Source organism: Mauremys reevesii, linkage group 9, assembly GCF_016161935.1.
Source record: "Mauremys reevesii isolate NIE-2019 linkage group 9, ASM1616193v1, whole genome shotgun sequence".
In the NCBI taxonomy this organism is placed as follows: Eukaryota; Metazoa; Chordata; order Testudines; family Geoemydidae; genus Mauremys; species Mauremys reevesii.
Genome location: NC_052631.1, coordinates 99,103,678 through 99,124,352, shown reverse-complemented (window position 1 = coordinate 99,124,352; position 20,675 = coordinate 99,103,678). Strand labels below are relative to the sequence as shown.

General features: G+C 43.4%; 1 protein-coding gene and 1 long non-coding RNA gene across 10 annotated transcripts in view; one reads left to right on the top strand and one right to left on the bottom strand.

Moving 5' to 3' along the window:
- Window positions 1-9,311, bottom strand: part of LOC120371352 — a 17,322-nt gene extending 8,011 nt beyond the window's left edge. Inside the window, exon 1 of the long non-coding RNA XR_005584299.1 lies at window positions 9,069-9,311. This is a non-coding gene — a long non-coding RNA (uncharacterized LOC120371352). The remainder of the gene's footprint in view (window positions 1-9,068) is intronic.
- On the top strand, window positions 8,877-20,675 carry CCDC160 (coiled-coil domain containing 160). 9 transcript variants are annotated; one of them, XM_039487002.1, is made up of 4 exons: window positions 9,299-9,428; window positions 10,489-10,635; window positions 13,237-14,040; window positions 20,537-20,675. In XM_039487002.1, the coding sequence occupies exons 2-4, from the start codon at window positions 10,513-10,515 to the stop codon at window positions 20,540-20,542; spliced, it is 933 nt and encodes a 310-aa protein (XP_039342936.1). In that variant the 5' UTR covers window positions 9,299-9,428; window positions 10,489-10,512; the 3' UTR covers window positions 20,543-20,675. The 9 variants fall into 9 exon arrangements, with proteins under 9 accessions (XP_039342928.1, XP_039342931.1, XP_039342934.1 ...); XM_039487001.1 differs by lacking the exon at window positions 20,537-20,675 and adding an exon at window positions 15,312-15,867; XM_039486994.1 differs by lacking the exons at window positions 9,299-9,428; window positions 20,537-20,675 and adding an exon at window positions 8,877-8,942 and having other exon boundaries at window positions 13,237-15,303.

The window sequence follows — 20,675 nt, the reverse complement described above, 5'->3', positions numbered from 1 at the left end:
CGCGATGCCCTGAAATTCCATCACAGCTTTGGCTTCTTGCACAAGCCTCTCTTGCTCCCCTGGTCCTTGTATTCTCTGCTCAAAAACACAAATCTGCCTCAGAATTTTGACTTGTGCACTTTGGATATTGATTTCCCTGGACTATAGCTCAAGTGACAGTTCCGTTAACTCTTGTAGAGTATCAGAAAAATATGCCCAGGTTGAGTACATATGATGTATAGGTCACGTATTCTGGAGTCTACTGAACATGTCTTTTTCTTTACCTTGTGTTTCTGCAGACTGCTGGAAGTGAAGAAAGAGAGCACGGTAATTCTTCCAGACTGCTGTCACTGCATGGCTAGTTGATGCAACTCATCATGTTCCCAGAATGTGCCCAATTTTCAAGATTTCTACATGCAAAGTTGCTGCACATTCTTGAAGTTCCCTTGCACTTTTAGGGGAGACATAGTACAGAGAGTACAGTTTGTTTGTCCATAAACACTTTAAAGTGGTTGACTCCGTGAACATCCTGCACAATGTCGTGAACAGAGAGTTCTAATCAGTGGACAGAGCAGTGCCAATTACCTTTGGAAAATACAACTGTATCAGAGTAGCCACTCTGCTTTTCTGACCTAGCATGACTGCAGCTCCATCACAAGCAAGAGCCACCAAGTGCTCCTTCAAGTAAGCCTCTGTGAACCCCACTGCAGCCAACTTTAGCAGCAAGATTCTGGCAGTGGTTGAGGCATCAGTGGCTGGAAGTTCAGTTAGGTCAACAAACATGTTTACAGGCTGCTCCATTTCCTCTGTTGCAAATGGTATGTAGGTGGTAAGAGTGGAAGCCTGGCTCAAAGTAGTTGACTCATCAATCGTTACTGTGATTTTGCACTTACAAAATATTATATTTCAAGATATTTTTTCTTCATTTCCTCCGCAATGTGCTGCTGTATGCTACTGCAGGCAACGTTTCAGTGCAAAATTCACCCCATATTTAGTGCGTTTAACTTCAGATCAATTTCTGTTTCAAAATCATAGGACAAATAATTTTGTTTCGCCAGTTTGTAACAGAGTACGGAATACTCTGCACATAGCTTCACTATGCTGTGACTGCCCTTGCACTTAACATGCTGTCAATTTATCTTTCTCTGCCTCACTCTGAATATTTTCTGCAGCTTTGTGACTCTCTGAGACTTTGTGCTCATATATCTTTTTCCTCAGACACTTCATTTATTTTAATTTGCTGTCCCCATAGCTTGAAATATCAGAATTAGCCCAGGCTTTAACAATCCTCAAGCCATGATCTCTGCTCATATCTCCAAGAGACAGTACTTTTGAGCAGATGCTGCAACCCAGCTTACCTTTTCTAACATTTAGCCACATTTTTTTTTCCGCAAAAATCTTTTTTTTGGGGGGGGTGGGGAGTGTTCTGGTTCATCATCATGTACTTCTTGCTCGTCAGGGATACTGTGCACTGCTTCTTCATCCTTCAACCTAACGCATGTTAGGACAGAAGACGAATAGAAGACTGCCTTTTGAACCCGCTATAGGCATTTTGAATATTTGGTAATGCCATTTTGTTGGACCAATGCTCTCACAACCTTTCAACATCCTGGACCAGTATGTAGTCATCTATCTTAATGACATACTTTGTTTTTAAATAACTCTGAGCAGCATTGTTACCACATTTGTTCAATCCTGGAAAGACTATGAAAGCAAAGTCTGTACATGAAATTGGAAAAATGTACCTTTGACCAATTCTTCACAGAATATTTGGGTTATATCCTTTCCCCAAAGGGCATTAAGATGGATCCCCCAGAAGGGGGAGGTCATCCACAGCTGAGCAGTGCCCAGGTCCCATTGGGAATTACAGCTCTTTCTGGGCTTTGCAAATTTTTACCAGCAATTAATTCCTGGCTTCTCAAGGCAAACAACCCGCATGACAAATCTTCTCTGAAAGGCTGTCAAATTTGTTTGGATGCCTGAAACTCACCATGCCTATGACCAGCTCAAAGCCAATTTCACCATCACTTCCATTCTAGCACATCTGGACCCGGCCCAAGCATTCACACTGGAAGCCAATGCATACAAGTAGCATCAGGGCCCCCATTCTCCTCTTCAGGCAGGCTCCCCTGCCAGCCTTCCATGGCGCACCATGGTCAGACGCTCTCATGATGGGGAGGGATAGCTCAGTGGTTTGAGCATTGGCCTGCTAAACCCAGGGTTGTGAATTCAATCCTTGAGGGGGCCACTTAGAGATCTGGGGCAAAAACTAGTCCTGCTAGTGAAGGCAGGGGTCTGGACTCAATGACCTTTCAAGGTCCCTTCCAGTTCTAGGAGATTGGCATATGTCCAATTATTACCATCTGGAGGATGATAGGGTTATAAGAAATTGCAAGCATAGATTTGTCAAGAATAAATCACACCAAACCAACCTAATTTTCTTTTTTGACAGGGTTGGCCTAGTCGATGGGGGGAAGCAGAAGTCGTGATATATCTTGATTTTAGTCAGGCTTTTGACACAGTCTCACAGGACATTCTCATAAGCAAACTAGGGAAGTGTGATCAAGATGTTAATATAAGGTGAGTGCACAACTGGTTGAAAGACTGTATTCAAAGAGTAGTTATCGAGGGATCTCTGTCAGACTGGAAGGGTATGTCTAGTGGGGTCTTGCAGAGGTCAGTCTTGGGTCTGGAACTATTCAATATTTTCATTAATGACTTGGATAATGGCATGGAGAGTGTGCTTGCAAAATCTGCAGAGGGCACCAAACTGGGAGGGATTGCAAGCATTCTGGAGGAACACGATTAGAATTCAAAACAACCTTGGCAAATTGGAGAACTGGTCTGAATTCAACAAGATGAAATTCAGTAAAATGCAAAGTACTTCATTTAGGAAGGAAAAATCAAATACACAACTACAAAATAGGGAACAACTGGCTAGGCAGTGATGGATTCTCCCATCACTTCAAAAGAAAAGCATTCAGCTAGTACTGACTTAAGTTTTGGATTTATTTGTTTTTATAGCTTCTCACATGGGAAACGAGTCCAGTCCTGTATTTGCAAATGCAACTGCATGTCTTGCAAATGTAGTCATCATTGAGGGGAGGGTTTGAGGAGCTGACCTTACGACATGCTCTCTTCTCCTGCAAAGACCTCATGCACCACTCCTCAAAAGAGGACAAGGCCTCATGGCACAGACCTCTTCATCTATGTCTGTCCAATGCAATGTGTTTCCAGGTTTTGATGTCATCTTTCATGCTTTGAGGTTGGCCTTTAAGGTGTCTTTATATCTGAGGTTGACTTGACTTTAGAGCAGGTTTCTGTGCTCAGCTAACTGTAGAACACTGCTTTTGGTATACAAGAAACCTCCATACAGACTATGTGAAGTTGAGTCTTGATGAGCATATTCTCAATACCAGGGATTTGGCATCTCTCAAGGACTTCTGTGCTGAAGATCAGACTCTGAGTCACTGTAGATAGAATCGACCCCCATCCAATCTAAACTGAATGTGTATGCTTCTATTAGAGTCCTACAATGTGAACAAGAGCAAGGCTCAGAGGGTCTAGCAAGCAGCAGCTCTTTAGATTTTATAGATATAGATAAACAGATGTTTGTGCAGCAGTGACACTTTACTGGATAAGCAGCTGGCAATGCAGAAGAAGTGTGTATATTTAGAAAAGAGAATGCTGCAAAAAAATCTGTTAGTCTATAAGGTGCCACAGGATTCTTTGCTGCTTCTAAAGAGCAAGGCTGCGAAGACAATGGCAAAGAGGACTGGAGCCATTATGCTTCCTCGTTTGGTGCAGTTGGTTACAAGGAAGGCTTCTGATGAGTCACGCCATTCCATCACCCTGGCCATCATGCCATCATAAAATGAGCAAATGACAGCAATCATCTTCTCTGTACAACCACACTTATGAAGACGTTTCCATGGGCCCTCACAATCCAGTGTTGAAGGCCTTGGTCAACAAACAAAATGTACAGGTCCTTGTTCTGTTCACCAGCCTTCTCTTGTATTTGTCGGGCTGCAGAAATCTCCATAGTGCCATGGCCAACATGAAAGCCACAGTGTGACTCTGGATGCATCAAGTCCACTAGGCATAGGGTGACCAGATGTCCCAATTTCATAGGGATAGTCCCGATATTCAGGGCTTTTTCTTATATAGGCACCTATAACCTCCCACCCCCATCCTGATTTTTCACACTTTCACCCTAACGAGGCGAGAGACGAGCCTGATGAGGACAAGTAGTGCAAGGATCTTTCCTGCTATAGACAGCAGTGAGATTCCACAGTGGTTGTCACAGCTTCCCTTCCTCTTGTATAGATGGACTATGAAGGCATCTGTATACTTCTGGGGCACAATACTGTGTTCCCATATAGTCTTGAAAAGACTGGTGAGTTTCCTGACCAGGTGGGCCTCAGTAACCTTGTCTACAGAAGGATCCATGGACAGCTCCTCCAGGACAGGATGCTGTGGGAGTGAGCTGATGGCTTCATAGAACATAATGGATTGACAGTTCAGGAGACTATCAAAGTGCTTTGCTCAGTGACAGAAAATATAACTCTTTGTCTGTGAGCAGCCGATTACAATCTGCTGTGAGGATAGGGACTGTACCACTGGATTTTGGGCCATACACAGCGCAGAGACCTTCGTAGAGGGCCTTCATGCCATGCTTGTCAACCACTTTCTGCAGCCTTCTGCTCCTACCTGTGACTCTTCATTAGCCTTAATTGGGTTTGTAGTATATGTTTGCCCTGATATATCTGGCCTTCTTCATTACTGATTTCTTGTCCAAGATGTAGTCCTGGTGTTTCTGTCTTACAAAGCCAAGAACCTTGGATGCCGCATTATATGTGACATCTCTGAGCTTCTGCCAGGTTGCCTCAACATCTGTGGAGTTCTCTGAGACATCAGCTAACACAATCTCCAACTCTGTTTCAATTCATTTGTTTGCTGGGGTCTTTCATGGCAGCCACACTGATCTTCTAGGATGGTTTGAGGAATCTTTGGAATGCTTTGGTGAGAAATGTAGTGACATGATGCTTCTCACACAAGCCAATCGTCTCACCAGCATTCAGCATTTCTCAAAGAGTGACTGATGTACACATCTTTAATGTCTTTAGACCATACAATTACATAGTCCAACATGTGCCACTGTTTTGACCTCAGATGCATCCATCTTGTCTTATATTTGTTTGCCTTTTGGAAGACTAGGTTGGTAACTGAGATTGAACTTAGGGCACTCTTGGAAGAAGAAGCTGGCCATTGGAATTTGACCTTCCAATGCCATGATGGTCTTGTGCCCTGCTACATGTATCAGAGTCAACTCCCACAAAAGCAGTAAAGTCTCCAAGCACAAGTTTGTCCTGGTGTGGCACCCCTCTGATGACCCTCCTGAGATTTTCATAAAATGCCTCCTTGATTATGTCTGTATGAATCATTGTCGGTGGGTAGGCGCTGATGAATGGTGGCATACTGATCTCTGGGTAAGTTGATGCAGAGTACCATTAAGTCAGTCATTTCCCTTGGGGAGCGACTCGAGTCAAACATGCGGGCAATGTCAGACCATATGCTGAACCCTAGCCCCAACTGTCGTGGCTCATCCTTGGCCTTGCCAATCCAGTAGTAGGTGTAGCCTACTTCCACTTCCTCAAGGTGGGACGCATAAGCAAGTCTGGTTTCACTGAGCCTAGGCACTAGTACTGCTGAAAATGATCTGGGAGTTATAAGTGGACCACAAATTGAATATGAGTCAACAATATGATGCAGATGCAAAAAAGGCTAATATAATTCTGGGGTGTATTAACAGGAGGGTTGTATGTAAGACAGGGGAGGTAACTGTTCCACTCTATTCAACACTGGTGAGGCCTCAGCTGTAATACTGTGTCCAACTCTGGGGACCACACTTTAGGAAAGATGCGGACGAATTGGAAAGAGTCCAGAGGCAAGCAACAAAAATGGTAAAAGGTTTAGAAAACCTGACCTATAAGAAAGGTTAAAAAAATGGGAATGTTTAGTCTTGAGAAAAGAAGACTGAGGAGGCACCCAATAACACTCTTCAGATACATTAAGGGCTATAAAGAAGACAGTGCTCAATTGTTCTCCATGTCCACTGAAGGTAGGATGAGAAATAATGGGCTTAATCTGAAGCAAGGGAGATTTAAATTAGATATTAGGAAAAACTTTCTAACTACAAGGGTAATTAAGCTCTGGGATAGGCATCCAAAGGAGGTTCTGGAATCCTGTCATTGAAGATTTTTAAAAACAGGCTGGACAAACACCTGTCAACAATAGTCTAGGTTTACTTGGTCCTGCCACATCACAGGAGCTGGACTTGATGACTTATCAAGGTCCCTTCCAGACTACATTTTTATGATTCAATTGTCCTTAGTAAGGCAAGAAAGGGTCCTGAATGGGCCAGTTGAAGTCGTTAGTGTTTTCTTCAGAGGGCTTATATGTTGTAGATCAGATTTGCTACATATTGTTGACCTCTACTAATTTATGTGTATCATTATAATGATACTTGATTGGTAGTCCATTGCTCACCTTGAGTCAACTCCAAGACAACCAGTGCAAGCAGCTGCAGCCATAGTTGGTACACAGCTAAAGCATGTAATAAATCTTTAAAATCCCACAGTTGTTCCAGAAGGCTGCAAAATTATAAACAGGGTACTTATTCTCTAAAAAAAAAGAAGACAGGGGCAATTCTTGGTATTATATAGTGGTGAGCCTTACCTTGGTACTTGGAATCTAAGGATAAAATAGTCCAATACTTGGATAAGGCTTACTTGATAAGATCACACCAATACTGATTTTCAAAGGCAAAATTATGCCTCCCTGACTTGATTCAAGCTAATAAAATAGTAAGTACTGGAGACCTAGGGGATAAAATATACTTGGATTTTCAAAAATTTTTTACTAAGGGCTCTCATAAAAGATGTAGAGAAGATAAACTGACGACAAAGTAAAGGGCAAAGTATTGTCGTGGATCAAAAAGCTGGTTAGTGATAGGAAACAGTCATACAGAATGGCTGCTCCTCACAATGGAGATGAATAGTTTTGCCTCCATTGGTATTGGGGCTGATGCTGTTTAAATATATTTGGAGGAGAACGTGAACAGCAAGATAGTGATGTTTTCTGATTTCACAAAGTTGTTTACACTAAATGGATTGTAAAAAATATAGAAGAAAGTGAGAAGTTCCATATGTAGATGTGTGGCTAGGGCACCATGATGGTACAAGAACTCTACTGGGAGTTTGTCCCTGTTCAGGGACGGCTCCAGGGGTTTTGCTGCCCCAAGCAGCGCGCGTGCAAAAAAAAAAAAAAGCCGAGATCGCGATCTGCGGCAATTCAGCGGGAGGTCCTTCTTTCCGACCAGGAGTGAGGGACCCTCCGCCAAATTGCCGCAGAATACCTGGACCTGCCGCCCCTCTCCGGAGTGGCCACCCCAAGCACCTGCTTGCGAAGCTGGTGCCTGGAGCCGGCCCTGTCCCTGTTATAACCATCAGTGCCCAGCCACCAGTATAGTTGCACCCCTTGTGTAAACAAGATAAACTGCTATAAGCAATTTGCATCAATGCTGTTTATTTGTGTTTGAAACTGGGCTAAAATGCACTGGTGCAAATCATAATTTATAGCAGTCTTCCCTGCGTACCCTGGGATTTGCACTGGGGCAGCCAGGGCCGGCTCCAGGCCCCAGCACGCCAAGCGCGTGCTTGGGGCGGCATGCTGCGGGGGGCGCTCCGCCGGTCGCCGGGAGGGCGGCAGGCGGCTCCGGTGGACCTCCCGCAGGCGTGCCTGCGGAGGGTCCTCGGGTCCCGCGGCTCCGGTGGACCTCCCACAGGCATGCCTGCGGATGCTCCACTGGAGCTGCGGGACCAGCAGACCCTCCGCAGGCATGTCTGCAGGAGGTCCACCGTAGCCGCGGGACCGGCGACCGCCAGAGCGCCCCCCGCGGCGTGCCGCCGTGCTTGGGGCGGCGAAATTGCTAGAGCCGCCCCTAGGGGCAGCTACCTCAGTGGGTGGCCACTGATGGTTGAAACGTCGTGTAGACACGGCTTAATATTCAATCTGGATATTGTGATACAATGTCTTGTATGGTATGTTTAAAAAAACTGCCTGCAGAGCTAAATAAGCAGGGTGAAAGAGAAATTAGAAATGACAGGAAAAAATGGGTTCTTGGAAATAAGATGGAGAATCACTGAGGCCAAGGTACAAGAAGGCTGTTCTAGATGGCAGAAGCTGCAAAAGAGGAGGCGTCTCCAGTTCCAACAGAACCTAGTGAGGTGGGACCGAGATTACCAGGGCTAGATGAGCTGCTAAGTAGATGAGATGAGTAGATGAGAAGGGCTGAGCAAATCCATGGAGGGGTTTTTAGGAAACGGCAATTGCTTACTAATCTTCAAATGAATGTGGGAGCCAGTTGAGCTGTCTGAGCATGGCAGTAGTGTGGCTGCATTTCTCTGTAAATAGGGCCCTGGACAGCTTCATAGATTAGGGTTGGAAGAGATCTCAGGAGGTCATCTAGTCCAGGGGTTCTCAAACTGGGGGTTGGGACCTCTCAGGGGGTCATGAGGTTATTACATGGGGGGGTTGCAAGCTGTCAACCTCCACCTCAAATCCTGCTTTGCCTCCAGCATTTATAATGCTGTGAAATATATAAAAAAGTGTTTTTAATTTATAAGGGGGGGGTCACACTCAGAGGCTTGCTGTGTGAAATGGGTCACCAGTAAAAAAGTTTGAGAGCCACTGATCTAGTCCAGCCCGCTGCTCAGCACAGGCTGTGCCTGTCATCACTCATGGTCCCCCATTTCCACACGAAGGCGTCAGTGCAGGTGCCCTGGAGCGTTGCTTGGAGCCTTTGGCATCACCCCCTGCAGCAACGCGCCAACCCCGAGCATTCAGCCGTCATGAGGGAAGCCCGGGAGGCAGCGCCAGCCCAGCTGGGAAAGGATGAGGAGGTTAATTAAAATAAAAGTGCCCTGTTGGGTTCTTTATTTGCCTTCTAGGTGCTGAGCCCTTGGGGGGAGGCTAGAAACCAGCTCTGGGTTTCTCCTCTGCGCGGGCCCCAGCCACTGGCTTCACACCTCGCCCACGGTGGCCAGGCTCCTGGCTAGGCCGGGGATCCCGCACGTGAGGGAACAGCGGGGCAGCCGGTGCCTGCACTTGGGGCCCCTCCGGGCACGGACGGGGGCAGGACGAGGGGCCCGGGGCGGCAGCCCCTCCTCTCCTGCCCGGCCCGGGTTTCGCCCGCCACGTCCCTGCCCCGGTTAGTGCGAGGGGAGCCGCTTCCCCTGCCCGCCCCCCGGGGCGGAGCCGGCCGCGAGCCGAGGCCTGGAGGCCCCGCTTTTCTAGGCCGCGTTGCTAGGGGGACTCGCGCCGGGCCGCTTGGCTCGCAAACGCCGCCGCTGCTGCCCCGCGGGAAGGACTCCGCCCTCCGGCACCAGGTAGGGCTGGGCTGGCGCCGCCGCTGCCCGCCGCTGCCAGCGGTGCCAGGCGTGGGCAGAGCGCACGCAACAGTGCCGGTGTCCGCTCAGCGCTGGGTGCCCGCACCCTAAGGGGTTACACAGCCCCCTGGGGTGCTGGGTGCCCCCACCCTATGGGTTACAGCCTGGGGTGCTGGGTGCCCCCACCCTAAGGAGTTACACAGCCTCCAGGGGTGCTCCCACCCTATGGGTTACAGCCTGGGGTGCTGGGTGCCCGCACCCCAAGGAGTTACACAGCCCCCTGGGGTGCTGGGTGTCCCCACCCTATGGGTTACAGCCTGGGGTGCTGGGTGCCCGCACCCTAAGGAGTTACACAGCCCCCTGGGGTGCTGGGTGCTCCCACCCTAAGGGGTTACAGCCTGGAGTGCTGGGTGCCTGCACCCTAAGGAGTTACACAGCCCCCTGGGGTGCTGGGTGCCCCCACCCTATGGGGTTACAGCCTGGGGTGCTCGGGTCCCTTCCAAGGGGTTACACAGCCTGGGGTGCTGGGTGCCTCCACCCTAAGGGGTTACCCAGCTTGGGGTGCTGGGTGCTCCCACCCTAAGGTGTTACAGCCTGGAGTGCTGGGTGTCCCCATCCTAAGGGGTTACAGCCTGGGGTCTTTGGGTCCCCCCCCAAGGAGTTGCAGCCTGGGGTGCTGGGTGCCCCCTCCCTTATAACCTGGGGTGCTGGAGTGCCTCAATCTTATCAAGTTAGCTTCTCCTACAGCTTGGGGCACTGGGTAGCACTCTGTACCTTTGATGTTCCTACCATTATTATGGCTCTATTAACTCTGAGTCCTAGTCATGTGGGGTGCTGGGTAGCCCCTCTGCAGCAGTAGTCCCCCTGTCCCGCTGTGGTTACAGCCTTTGATGATGGATGGTGCTGCGGTGACATTGGGTATCCCCTGAACTTGGGTCATTTATCACCCTCGAACTCGTGATGGGTAACCACAGGGTGAGGACAAACCCACTTACCTGCAGGAGGCATTTGTTCCCCCATTGAACCTCCTCAACAAACAGTGTCTGTTTATCTTTTAAAGGGAATAAAAATATGAACAAACATTATGGCTGTGCAAACTCAGTTTGGTTTTAAAATGGACTGGAATGCTAATATGGGTCTCTGTCCTAAAGATTCCTATATTGTTGGAGAAAGGAATGCCAGGAAAATTCACCTCTCTCAGCTCCAGGTAATACTCCCCACTTTCTCTTTCTTCATAGTTTATATGGTTATCATCAGGGCTTTGGAGCTGTGCTCCGGGCAGCTCCACTGCTCCGGAGCTGCTCCAGCTCCAGGCTCCGCTCCAAAGTCCTGGTTCTCATGATCACTTGCTAAATATGACCTTGATCCTCTGAGCAGCCACATGGGCAGACTCCTATTGACTTCAAAGGGGCTTCATATGTGCATGAATTAAGCACTGGGGCCTTAATGATGGCATGTGATTTACCTTTGTCTGCAGCTTCAGTACATCTGTGTGGCTTACCCAGTTTTTTCCCCAACAGTTTAAAAAATCACTGCATCGAGTCCAACAACATTATTTTGTGTCTCTTTTGTCGTCCCTCCCCGCATCTGGCCTACGCACTCTTTCAGTTTGTAAATAATAATTGTTCTTCAGGGTCAGGCATGTGCTGCATTTATTCTCAGTGGTGCTAAACATGGGACAATTTAACACAGGAGTTAAAAAAAGAGAGATTTAAAATATCACATAAATATGCATGAAATTCTTCATCCTCAGTGTAGGATACAGTATTGTTTCAAAGATCTGAAATTCCCAATTATCCAAAACAGGTTTATGTCCCCCAGCATTCATTACATAAGAACATAAGAACGGACATACTGGGTCAGACCAAAGATCCATATAGCCCCCTATCCTGTCTTCCGACAGTGGCCAATGCCAGGTGCCCGAGAGGGAATGAACAGAACAGGTAATCAAGTGATCCATCCCCTGTCACCCATTTCCCATGCTGCCAATCCTGGAGATTGATGACTTCTATCTACATAATGGGTAGTAAGTCTACCCAAACTGCCCTGCCACTGTACCTCAACACTGATAAGGGACAACCTTAAATGAGAGGGTAACTGGCTCCATGATTATAAAGTTGCTGGCCTCTTTGTGTCAATCCCTGTCCCCTCTCTCCAGGTTATTTTAGTCACTGGCAACAGCTGTAGCGATCGTCTCGCTGTGACATGGACATCTGTCCACAAGGAACTAGACGGAGACCACCAAGCTCATTTCACATAGGTCATCAAATAGCCATTAGATCATGAGTGTCAAACTTATTTGGAGAAGGCCTGATTCCATGTTATGGATCTTGGGCCAAGATAAAAAATTAGAAATCATACCCTCCTCAATCTATGGCAGATCACGGCCTAATGTCAGTGGGAGGTTGTACAAAGTGCAGAATAAAGCCTTCATGTAGTAATTAAGCTTCAATTTATTAAGCTAAGATCAATGTATTCAGTACCTTATTGTCATATTCAGTGTGACTCCATGAGAAAATCCTTGAGACATGAGACACTTTTGAATTAGGGGGATCTTTCAGTCATCACTGAGCTGTTCTGAATTTGAATCAGTGAAATATTAGTACTTTTACTATTCTAGTATCATTATTACCCCTCTTACTCCACAAACCTATCCCTTGTGCCTGAGACATAGCTTGTCCATATTAAATTTATATTCCTATTTGGTTTTATAAAACTCTTCAATATTTGTAGACAGTCAAATCATTAGAGAAGCTAACTGATGTAATCTCTTTTCAATATATTTTGCCTCATGTTATTGTTCTTGGATTTCAATGTAAATCCAAATAAAAATGGTAACTGTCTTAAATATTCCTAGCACCATGCATAACCCTTGATTCATCTTCTTAGTTCAGTGATGATAGTGCAGGGAAACATGGAGTAAATAGCACTGTGGATTAATCCATAGATCTTTCATCTCTGGCGATCTTGAGTCAAATTCTGATTTAGTCTCTAGTGAAAAGTATTTGGGAATCTTATTGTTGTCCCTAAAACATTGATTCTCATAGCAAAACTAACCGTTGCTACACAATTGATAGTCTGTGCTCAGAGAGGATGAGGACTGGAATATCAGAAATTTTGCAGAGCAATTGTCAGAGTTACAGGAGGAAGTCTATGTATAGTCTCTTCATATTATGTGCAGTTTTTCAGTAATTTATTTTAATAAGCACTGACATCTCCACAATTTTTAAACACTTAGTATTTACATACTGTGATGTGTCACATATTCAGATCCTTGTCTAGATGTTAACTGAATAAGCACCTTTTAAAGAGTTTTTTAGTGATAGAGTTTAAAAAAAATTACAAACAAAGAAAATATGATTCATATCCTTCAATCCACATTCAGGCAAATCTCTCATTACAGGCAATAGAAAATTTACCTGGTTTAAAAACTAGGATTTGCCCCGTATAAGAACAGTATAAGCTTTTCTTTAACAGGATCAATCTCTAAACTGTTTCCTCAAAGCAATCTACCAGTAGTTTAATTTCATATAGACAGTTAAAACAGAGCAGGGCTTCTGTATAGTTAGTATGTTCTGACACTAGTAACTTTGGACCAGTTTCTGATATCCTTATTCATGTTGAAAAGCACCTTACTCCACAAGTAGGCCCACTGAAGTCGTGAGTAAGGTGCTAAAGGTACCTGAAGCTTGCCCTCTAAATTTTTACAAATTATAATTACTAATAATTTTAGTTTCTTTCAGATGAAACTTCACATCAAAGTTTAAATGTGTTCCTTTGGCTATTGATTTTATTTTTCTGCTAACAGGCAATGGAAACCTTAGAAATGGAGAACAAAGGTAAACATTGGGTGGAGAAGTTATTTTCTCCTCATTTTAGTGCACAAGATTTTTTTAGTCAAGTCTATCAGCCTGAATCTCTGATGTTTGAAAAATTGGCTTTAGCAAGAGCAAAGAGAGTGGAAGAAATCTACAATAGAGCAATTAAAAATTTTCAAGAAGAAAAAAGGCTCAAAAGGAAAGAATGTTTTTCCAAACTCATTGTACGAGAATATGAACCAAACATAGTAGGTGCAAAGATAAACATTTCAAAGAAGGAAACAGAAGGGGATTCTGCCTGCTGTGGAGCTGGTAATTTAGATGTTGGGACTGAAGAAAGCTTAAAGAAAACAGAGGGTCATTGTATCTGGAATGCAAAGGAATTAGCAGATTTGCGACAAGAAATGCACAAGAACCATGTGGAAGGAGTTTCTCTGAAACTTCAGCTGTCCACCTTGAATGCAGAGTTAGTGGAACTGAAAGCTAAATGCAAAAAAATACAAGTGGACTTTGAAAATGCTGAACAAGAACTTCTAAACTCCAAAAAAGAGGTTCGCTGCAAAAATACCCAATTACAGCAGATTCAAAAGGACAGCTTAAAAAAAGATTTTGAGCTTCAAGCCTTAAAACAACATTTACATGAAAAATCAGCAAACATAAGAAGCTTAAATGAAGAGCTGCTTCAGGCAAGAAAAGAGATTCAGAGTTTGGATCTAAAGAACAAGGATTTACAACAAGAAGTTAAGAAGTTAAAACAGCAACATGATCTTGGATATAAGGCCTGCATAGAAAAGGTGAAACTGCATTATGATTTAAAAATAAGAAACATACAAAAAGAACTGGAGGATGTTAAAAGTGAGCTGAGTGATGAAAAGCTTTTGCATGCTAAGAATGTTAAGGCTTTAGAAATACTTAGGAAACATTTTTCAGCCCAACCATTATCTAATATATTTGACAATCTGAGAGTAGATTTTCTTTAAAATAAAACAAGGAGAGAGAATCCTTGCTAGTTGCAGTCAAAAAGCCCTAGTAACTATATTTGCAGTTTTACTTGACTTTCTACTTTTCAAATGCTTCTTGGTTTAATGTTGAACTTTTATTGTTAAGTTTTAAGGCAGTCAAGTGTGACAGTAAAACACTATCTAGTTTTAAAATTAGCTTTGTTCAGAGTTTTGTTTGAGTGAAATTGTACCTTGATTCTTTGACAAGAGCGTCCCTGTGAGTCTTCATGCCACTGACATCCATTATACCCTTCCTGCAGTAATATGCATCTCCTTTCCCCTGGAGAACGGCTTTGTAGAGAGGAAACACTAGTTTGTATTGAGTTAAATCATGGCTTTGATACTTAATTTGAATGTCGGGTTCTATATCCCTCACTCTTTAGATGTATGAATTGACATATGCTGAATAAACAAATTCTGACATGTTCCAGTCATCTTAAATGCTAAAAGAAATAACTTAATATAATAGTCCTGACTTGTATCTCTGATTTTCTTTCTGTTTGGTCTGCTTGTGATAGTTCATGTCTGAATGGGTGTATCCATTGCCACAGTACCAATCCTTTAGTTTAGACAATACCACATGCAGGTCCTTTGATTACCCAGCAGGGTGTACTGTCTACATAGCTCTGAAGCATAATTCCACTAGAACCTTTAAATTCTGCTGTACCCAGATTTTACTTTCTTACAGTTTGCTAAAAATCATGTTGCTGTTACTATAGCATTTAGTTTGCAGTTTATATTGTTGCTCATAACTGTTGTAACAAAGATTTTTCTCTTTAAAATCTCTTGGAAATTCAGGTTAAAATTATGTGTTGATTTTTGGAGAAGGTTGTAAATCTATACCTTAATTTGAAATAATATTACTACTAAATGTGTAATTATTAAATAGTGCACCTGCATGTGAGAGGAGCTAGTGAATTTTTTCTAAACAGTCTAAATGTGTTACAACTACGGTCTTTCTCTACTGAGAGTATGAATATAAATGATTAATACAGTATTATTAATAAATTGATTATTGATGTATATGTTATACACAGTGACTTAAATTCTCATTTTAATTCTAGCTCAAAAGGATTCCTCTCAAAAGCTGAAAAAACTAAATTCCAGAAACTATCCTGAGAGCAGAAGTGTAGAAATCTAGAATGGTGTCAGATAATTCCTATAGTTTCTTACCTCTTCATTGGAACATTTTTCTTGAATTTTAATTGGGTAAATAAATGAATCATGCAGTTCTATTCACTCCAAATGATTAAATGACTATTAACTAATTGTTGCCTTATGTGTTTTTAGAATGTCAAATATTGAGGTACTGCTACATCTAAAATCTAATTTAGTATAGCATTTTACCTGTTTTGGCTAGGAGTTTCTATAAATCTAAATATATTTACTCTCCCTGAAAAGTTTCATGCTTTGTCTAGTTATAAATGTAACTTATATCCGTCAAGCAAGTGGTATGTAATTTGAACTGAGCTAATTTAAAGCTTCAACCAAGCAATAAGTATTACTTGTTTATATATTATAACACCCAAAAAGTTAGAACATAAGAACAGCCATACTGGGTCAGACCAAAGGTCCATTTAGCCCAGTATCCTGTCTTCTGACAGTGGCCAATGCCGGGTGCCCCAAAGGGATCAAGTGATCCATCCCCTGTTCCCCATTCCCAGCTTCTGGCAAACAGAGGCTAGGGACACCATCCCTGTCCATCCTGAGTAATAGCCATTGATGGACCTATCCTCCATGAACTTATCTAGTTCTTTTTTGAACCCTGTTATAGTCTTGGTCTTCACAACATCCTCTGGCAAGGAGTTCCACAGGTTGACTGTGCATTGTGTGAAAAAATACTTCCTTTAACTATGACCTTTTGTTTTTCAAGTATATCTGCAACCCAAAATATTTAGCTGGAATGTATAATAATACACACTATAATAAAATGTGAAGTACTTTATATTGTGCATCTCCAACACTTATTATTTTGTGATAAGTAGGTTTGTTTCCTAGTGGGGAATGGGATTGTTTGCTAGGACTGCAGAATTCTTGCCATTTTCTGTGTCCTATCATCGGTAGAGGCAGACCTTGATTGTGGAGACAAATGCCTTCTTACATCAACCAATTAAGTTCTTTTTCACTCTGTTCCCTCTAATTTTGTAACTTCTGTCCTCTGTATGGAAGTTATCACCAGTGATATCTGCGGGATTCTCTTGAAGGCTGTGTTCTATTGACCTTCCTTCAAAGGGGGAGAACTCAGAAGCTGATTGACAGAAAGACTGCTTCTAGTCTGCTGCAGAGATAAGCACTAAAACTAAGTTTTGTTTACACGATTCATATTAATCAAGAACCTAAAGCACATGGTTGAGAAGAACCCCACCCCCCCGACTACGTGAGGAGATGAGTGATTTTAAAGGCTATTGGGCTTCTGTTCCATGACTGATATTTATATGGGGGGATACATTTAAAAATTACCCATTTCAAAGGTATTGGCCAGGTTTTGCCTGTCCTTCTGTTCTAGACGCAATAGTTCGAACTCCGAGAAGTCGAACTCACCACGTTGACCCGGACGGTGAGTATAGACCTACCCTAAGAGTGCATTTTGATTGAGGAATTTAATGGAAATTAAATCTCTACTGGAGTTGTCCATTCAACTCCCAAAGTTTCAACACAGTTTTGTACCTTGGATGAATAGCTTTAGAGGGGGTGCAGAAAGCCACCTTAAACTAGGGAATGTTTCTGCTAATTTACTTAAGTACTAGAATAACTAGTTAAAATAAATAAATTGTAAAAATATAGAAGCAACACATCCTAAGGGTAGACGCTATGTCTTTGTAAATGAGGGCTGAGTGGTTTTCCCAGACTTCCAAAGCAGGCTGGGAAGAACCCCGCTGTCCAGCAGATTGACAGAATCAAAAACCTGGTCCAGGAAAGTGGCATTTAATTATGTAGATTCTGGTGGCTGTCCTGAGTAGTCAAGTTGGAGATGGGTTGGTGTCTTGGAAGTGGGAGGGAGACTGCGGAGTGAATGTAGATATGTTCCATGGGCTTTTGTACTCTGTCCCACGTCCAGGGCTGGCCCACAACATTTTGGCACCTGAGGCAGGGAGCTCAAATGACGCCCCTATGCCCCCTCACTTGGGCCAAAATTTTGAAAGGTCTCAATTCTGCCTTCTTCTGTTCTACATCTCTCATGGTACTGCTCTGCTACCTACCCCAATAAAGGAGAACTAACAACTTAAAATGCCTTGTTCAAAAATTTAAGTAACACTTGACTTTCAAATGCCTGAACAGCAAATGTAATTCTTCTTGTCTGCATAGTAAACACTGGCATTTTTATCTGTTTAAATTATCAAAGTGGTGCTTTCCGTGCCTTCGTGGTTGCAAAGATTTGAACTGCTTTCTGCTGAAGATCCACAGTCTTGGCCAGCTCATGCTCTATTGAGATGGTTGCAAGGCCGACCAGCCTCTCCTGTGTCATTGTGGAGCGTAGATGTGTTTTTATTAACTTCAGCTTGGAGAAGCTGCGTTCTCCACTGGCAACTGTTACAGGAAGTATTAGAAGTATGCACAGAGCAAAAAAGCATTTGGAAAGAGGGTGGTCATCTTATATGTGCATATATATTCCAGAACAGCCTTTGGAGTTGATCCTGCTGAAATGTATCTTGAAAGGGCTTTCAGTTCATCACCTAAATCACTCGCATCAATATCACACATATCATCATATGTCAACACTGTCTCTGGTGCCCTGTATTGCTGGTGTAGGTCTTCTTCAATGAGGAGGTTTGGAATATCATACATGAGGTACAATGAGGAGTTTTGGAATATCATACAACATCCCAAATATACTGCTGTGTTCCTTGAGCTGCATGAAACGTTCTTCAACTGACTGTATTGCACAATCTAGCACCTGGTTAAAAAATTCAACTTTGTATTGTTGTTTGGGGTCTCTTTATGGGATTATCCCATGCCTCATAATCAAAATGTCATCTTCTTCTTCGGTATTGTAGACTCTTATATTCTTGAATGGGTGGGAAAATAGATTGTTTGAAGTTCCTCTGCCAACTTCTGTGCATTCTTCAGAACATTTTGAAATCCCTCATCTGACTGGTAACATAGTAGGCATGACTGCTTCGTCCAGTTGTTCCATTGCTCCAGATATATCAAGGTCAACACCTTGGAGTCTCTTGCTTACAACATTTATTTCAAACAGTATGTCATGCCACAACACTAAGCCACACAGAAATTTGAAGTTATGTATGTTTCTGGTGATTCCATTTCCCTCTGCCACTGTTCTCCCACGAACAGTTCCTGTCATAGCATTATCCTCCATAATGGCAACTATGGCATCATCTATCTTCCCAATTTGGTGTTTGATAGGCTTTATCGCCTCCACTTGACTTTCCTAGCATGTGGCACTCAGTGGTTTCAGTGTCAGAGAGGATGTTCCCAGATGTTGCTTCAAAATTTGCCATCGATGAGTTGATGCAGAGAAAAATACATAGATGATTTGAATTACATTAAAAAATTGAGCAGTCTCACAAGAAGCTGATGCTGCATCACTGACCACCAAGTTCAATGACTGAGAACTGCATGGGACAAAAAAAGCTTGAGGGTTTAACTCTCAGATCCGTGTCTGCACTCCTCTGTTCTTTCCTCTCATGTTGGCACTATTACCGTAGCCCTGACCTTTCATGTCAACTATCGCAATTCCTGTATCATCCAAAGAGCCTCAGGACACAGCAGGCTCAGTAGCTGCTTGGAGCTTGAGGAGGGAGGATTGTGTCTGGAGTAAGCTGCAACCCTGTAGCATCTTGGATAGGCAAGAACCCGGGGAGAAGAGAAGGAGCTCCGGATGGGCTGCTTGGACTGAGGAGGGTGCTGTGGCCACAGGGAAGTGGCCCAGGGAAATGCAGTGATAGTAGAAGCAAAGGAATGCAGTAAGTGACTGTGATTTGGAGAGTACTTGGTCTGGGACCTGGAATAGTCCCCCTGACTCACCACTGGGGAAGTGGCAAGATAATTGACTACACTTGTTACTGGGGAAGTGGCTGGACTAGGAGCTAAACTCCCCCGGTCAGGGGAACATTGATAGGGACATGGCTGGAGGGCTGAGTCATGAAGAGGATGCTGTGGGTTCTGGATGCTGTGAGAGGGGCTGCAGGCAGACTGCAGAGAAGAAGTGATAATGTGCAGACTGCACATGCGGGTGTCAACCTTGAGCTAATTCCCAGAGTGAACAGGAGGAAGTGCCAGTCTGGCAGTGATTGATGTGCCCCATGATAGAGGGTAAATATTTTAATGCAAAATGCCCCAAATTTTGCTTAGATTAATAATCTAAAGTCTTTTTGTGGCCGTGTCGGAGAGGGGCAGCTCCTCTGCTGAAGTCAGCAGAGCTGTGACAGTTTATACCAGCTGAAGATCTGCCCTCCACTCTTTAAACCACTATCAATCCTTTATTAGTTTGGTTTAACAATTGAAAAATTAATGTTAACATTTATTCAAAATGCTTCACTTTTGAAAACCTTATTTATAGTCTTACTATACAGGCCTTTAGTATCCTAACGTTCCTTACAGGCCTCAGGCTAGAGTATATTGAGCTTGAATATTGTCAGAGTCCCAAATGCCATATTTTTAGCATGATCTTTATTGCTAGAAGTAGGCTTATAAATGTCACTTGTAACTGGTACATTGTTTTTCATATGTATTTCACAGTTTATTTGCATTGAGAGTACTTTTTTTTTAAATCTTTTGTCTAGTGGGCTGCCTAAACTATAGTGTTCTTATAGTATGTTGGAGACCTCACTGAATTATTTGACATGATGTATATGATACTGCATGTAAATATCAGTGAGATTTAGCCCACAGACTGTTATTTTGCTGTTTATGGAGTTTTATCAGAGATGACTAAAATCACTTTAGCTGCACCTTTTATCAAAGGGCTGGCTGCTTGCCAGACAGTAGTTCTTCATGATATCCACTTCTGAATCTTTCTACATGAACAGAAGACTGAATGCTGCCCCTTATTTTAGCTTTTGGCCGTTCTGCTCAAGTGCCCTTTAAAGTGGGGAAACGTTTCGGACAAAGATTGGAAACAACAGCATTGTATTTCGCAGTAAATTATAAAGCTATACAATAGTATTGGTGCAACACATTAGAAAGTCCGGTGCTATAGTTATGAAACCCATACATTTTACGTACTAACTACAAAAGTAAAGACCTGTGTCAGAAAGTGTTTAAAATAGTATGAAAATACTCCATGATGTTAAGGTGAATAAATAAAGGTATAATACATTCTTTCTAGGTTTAGTGTAAAGAGAAGGAAAAGATACAGTGAGGTTAAAACCACAGCTCAACAGCTCTGATTCTCCAAGAGGATCCCGCGTTGCTGAATTACATAGCTGCTGAATATTAAATGGCTTTAGAACTCAAATCCTCAGTGA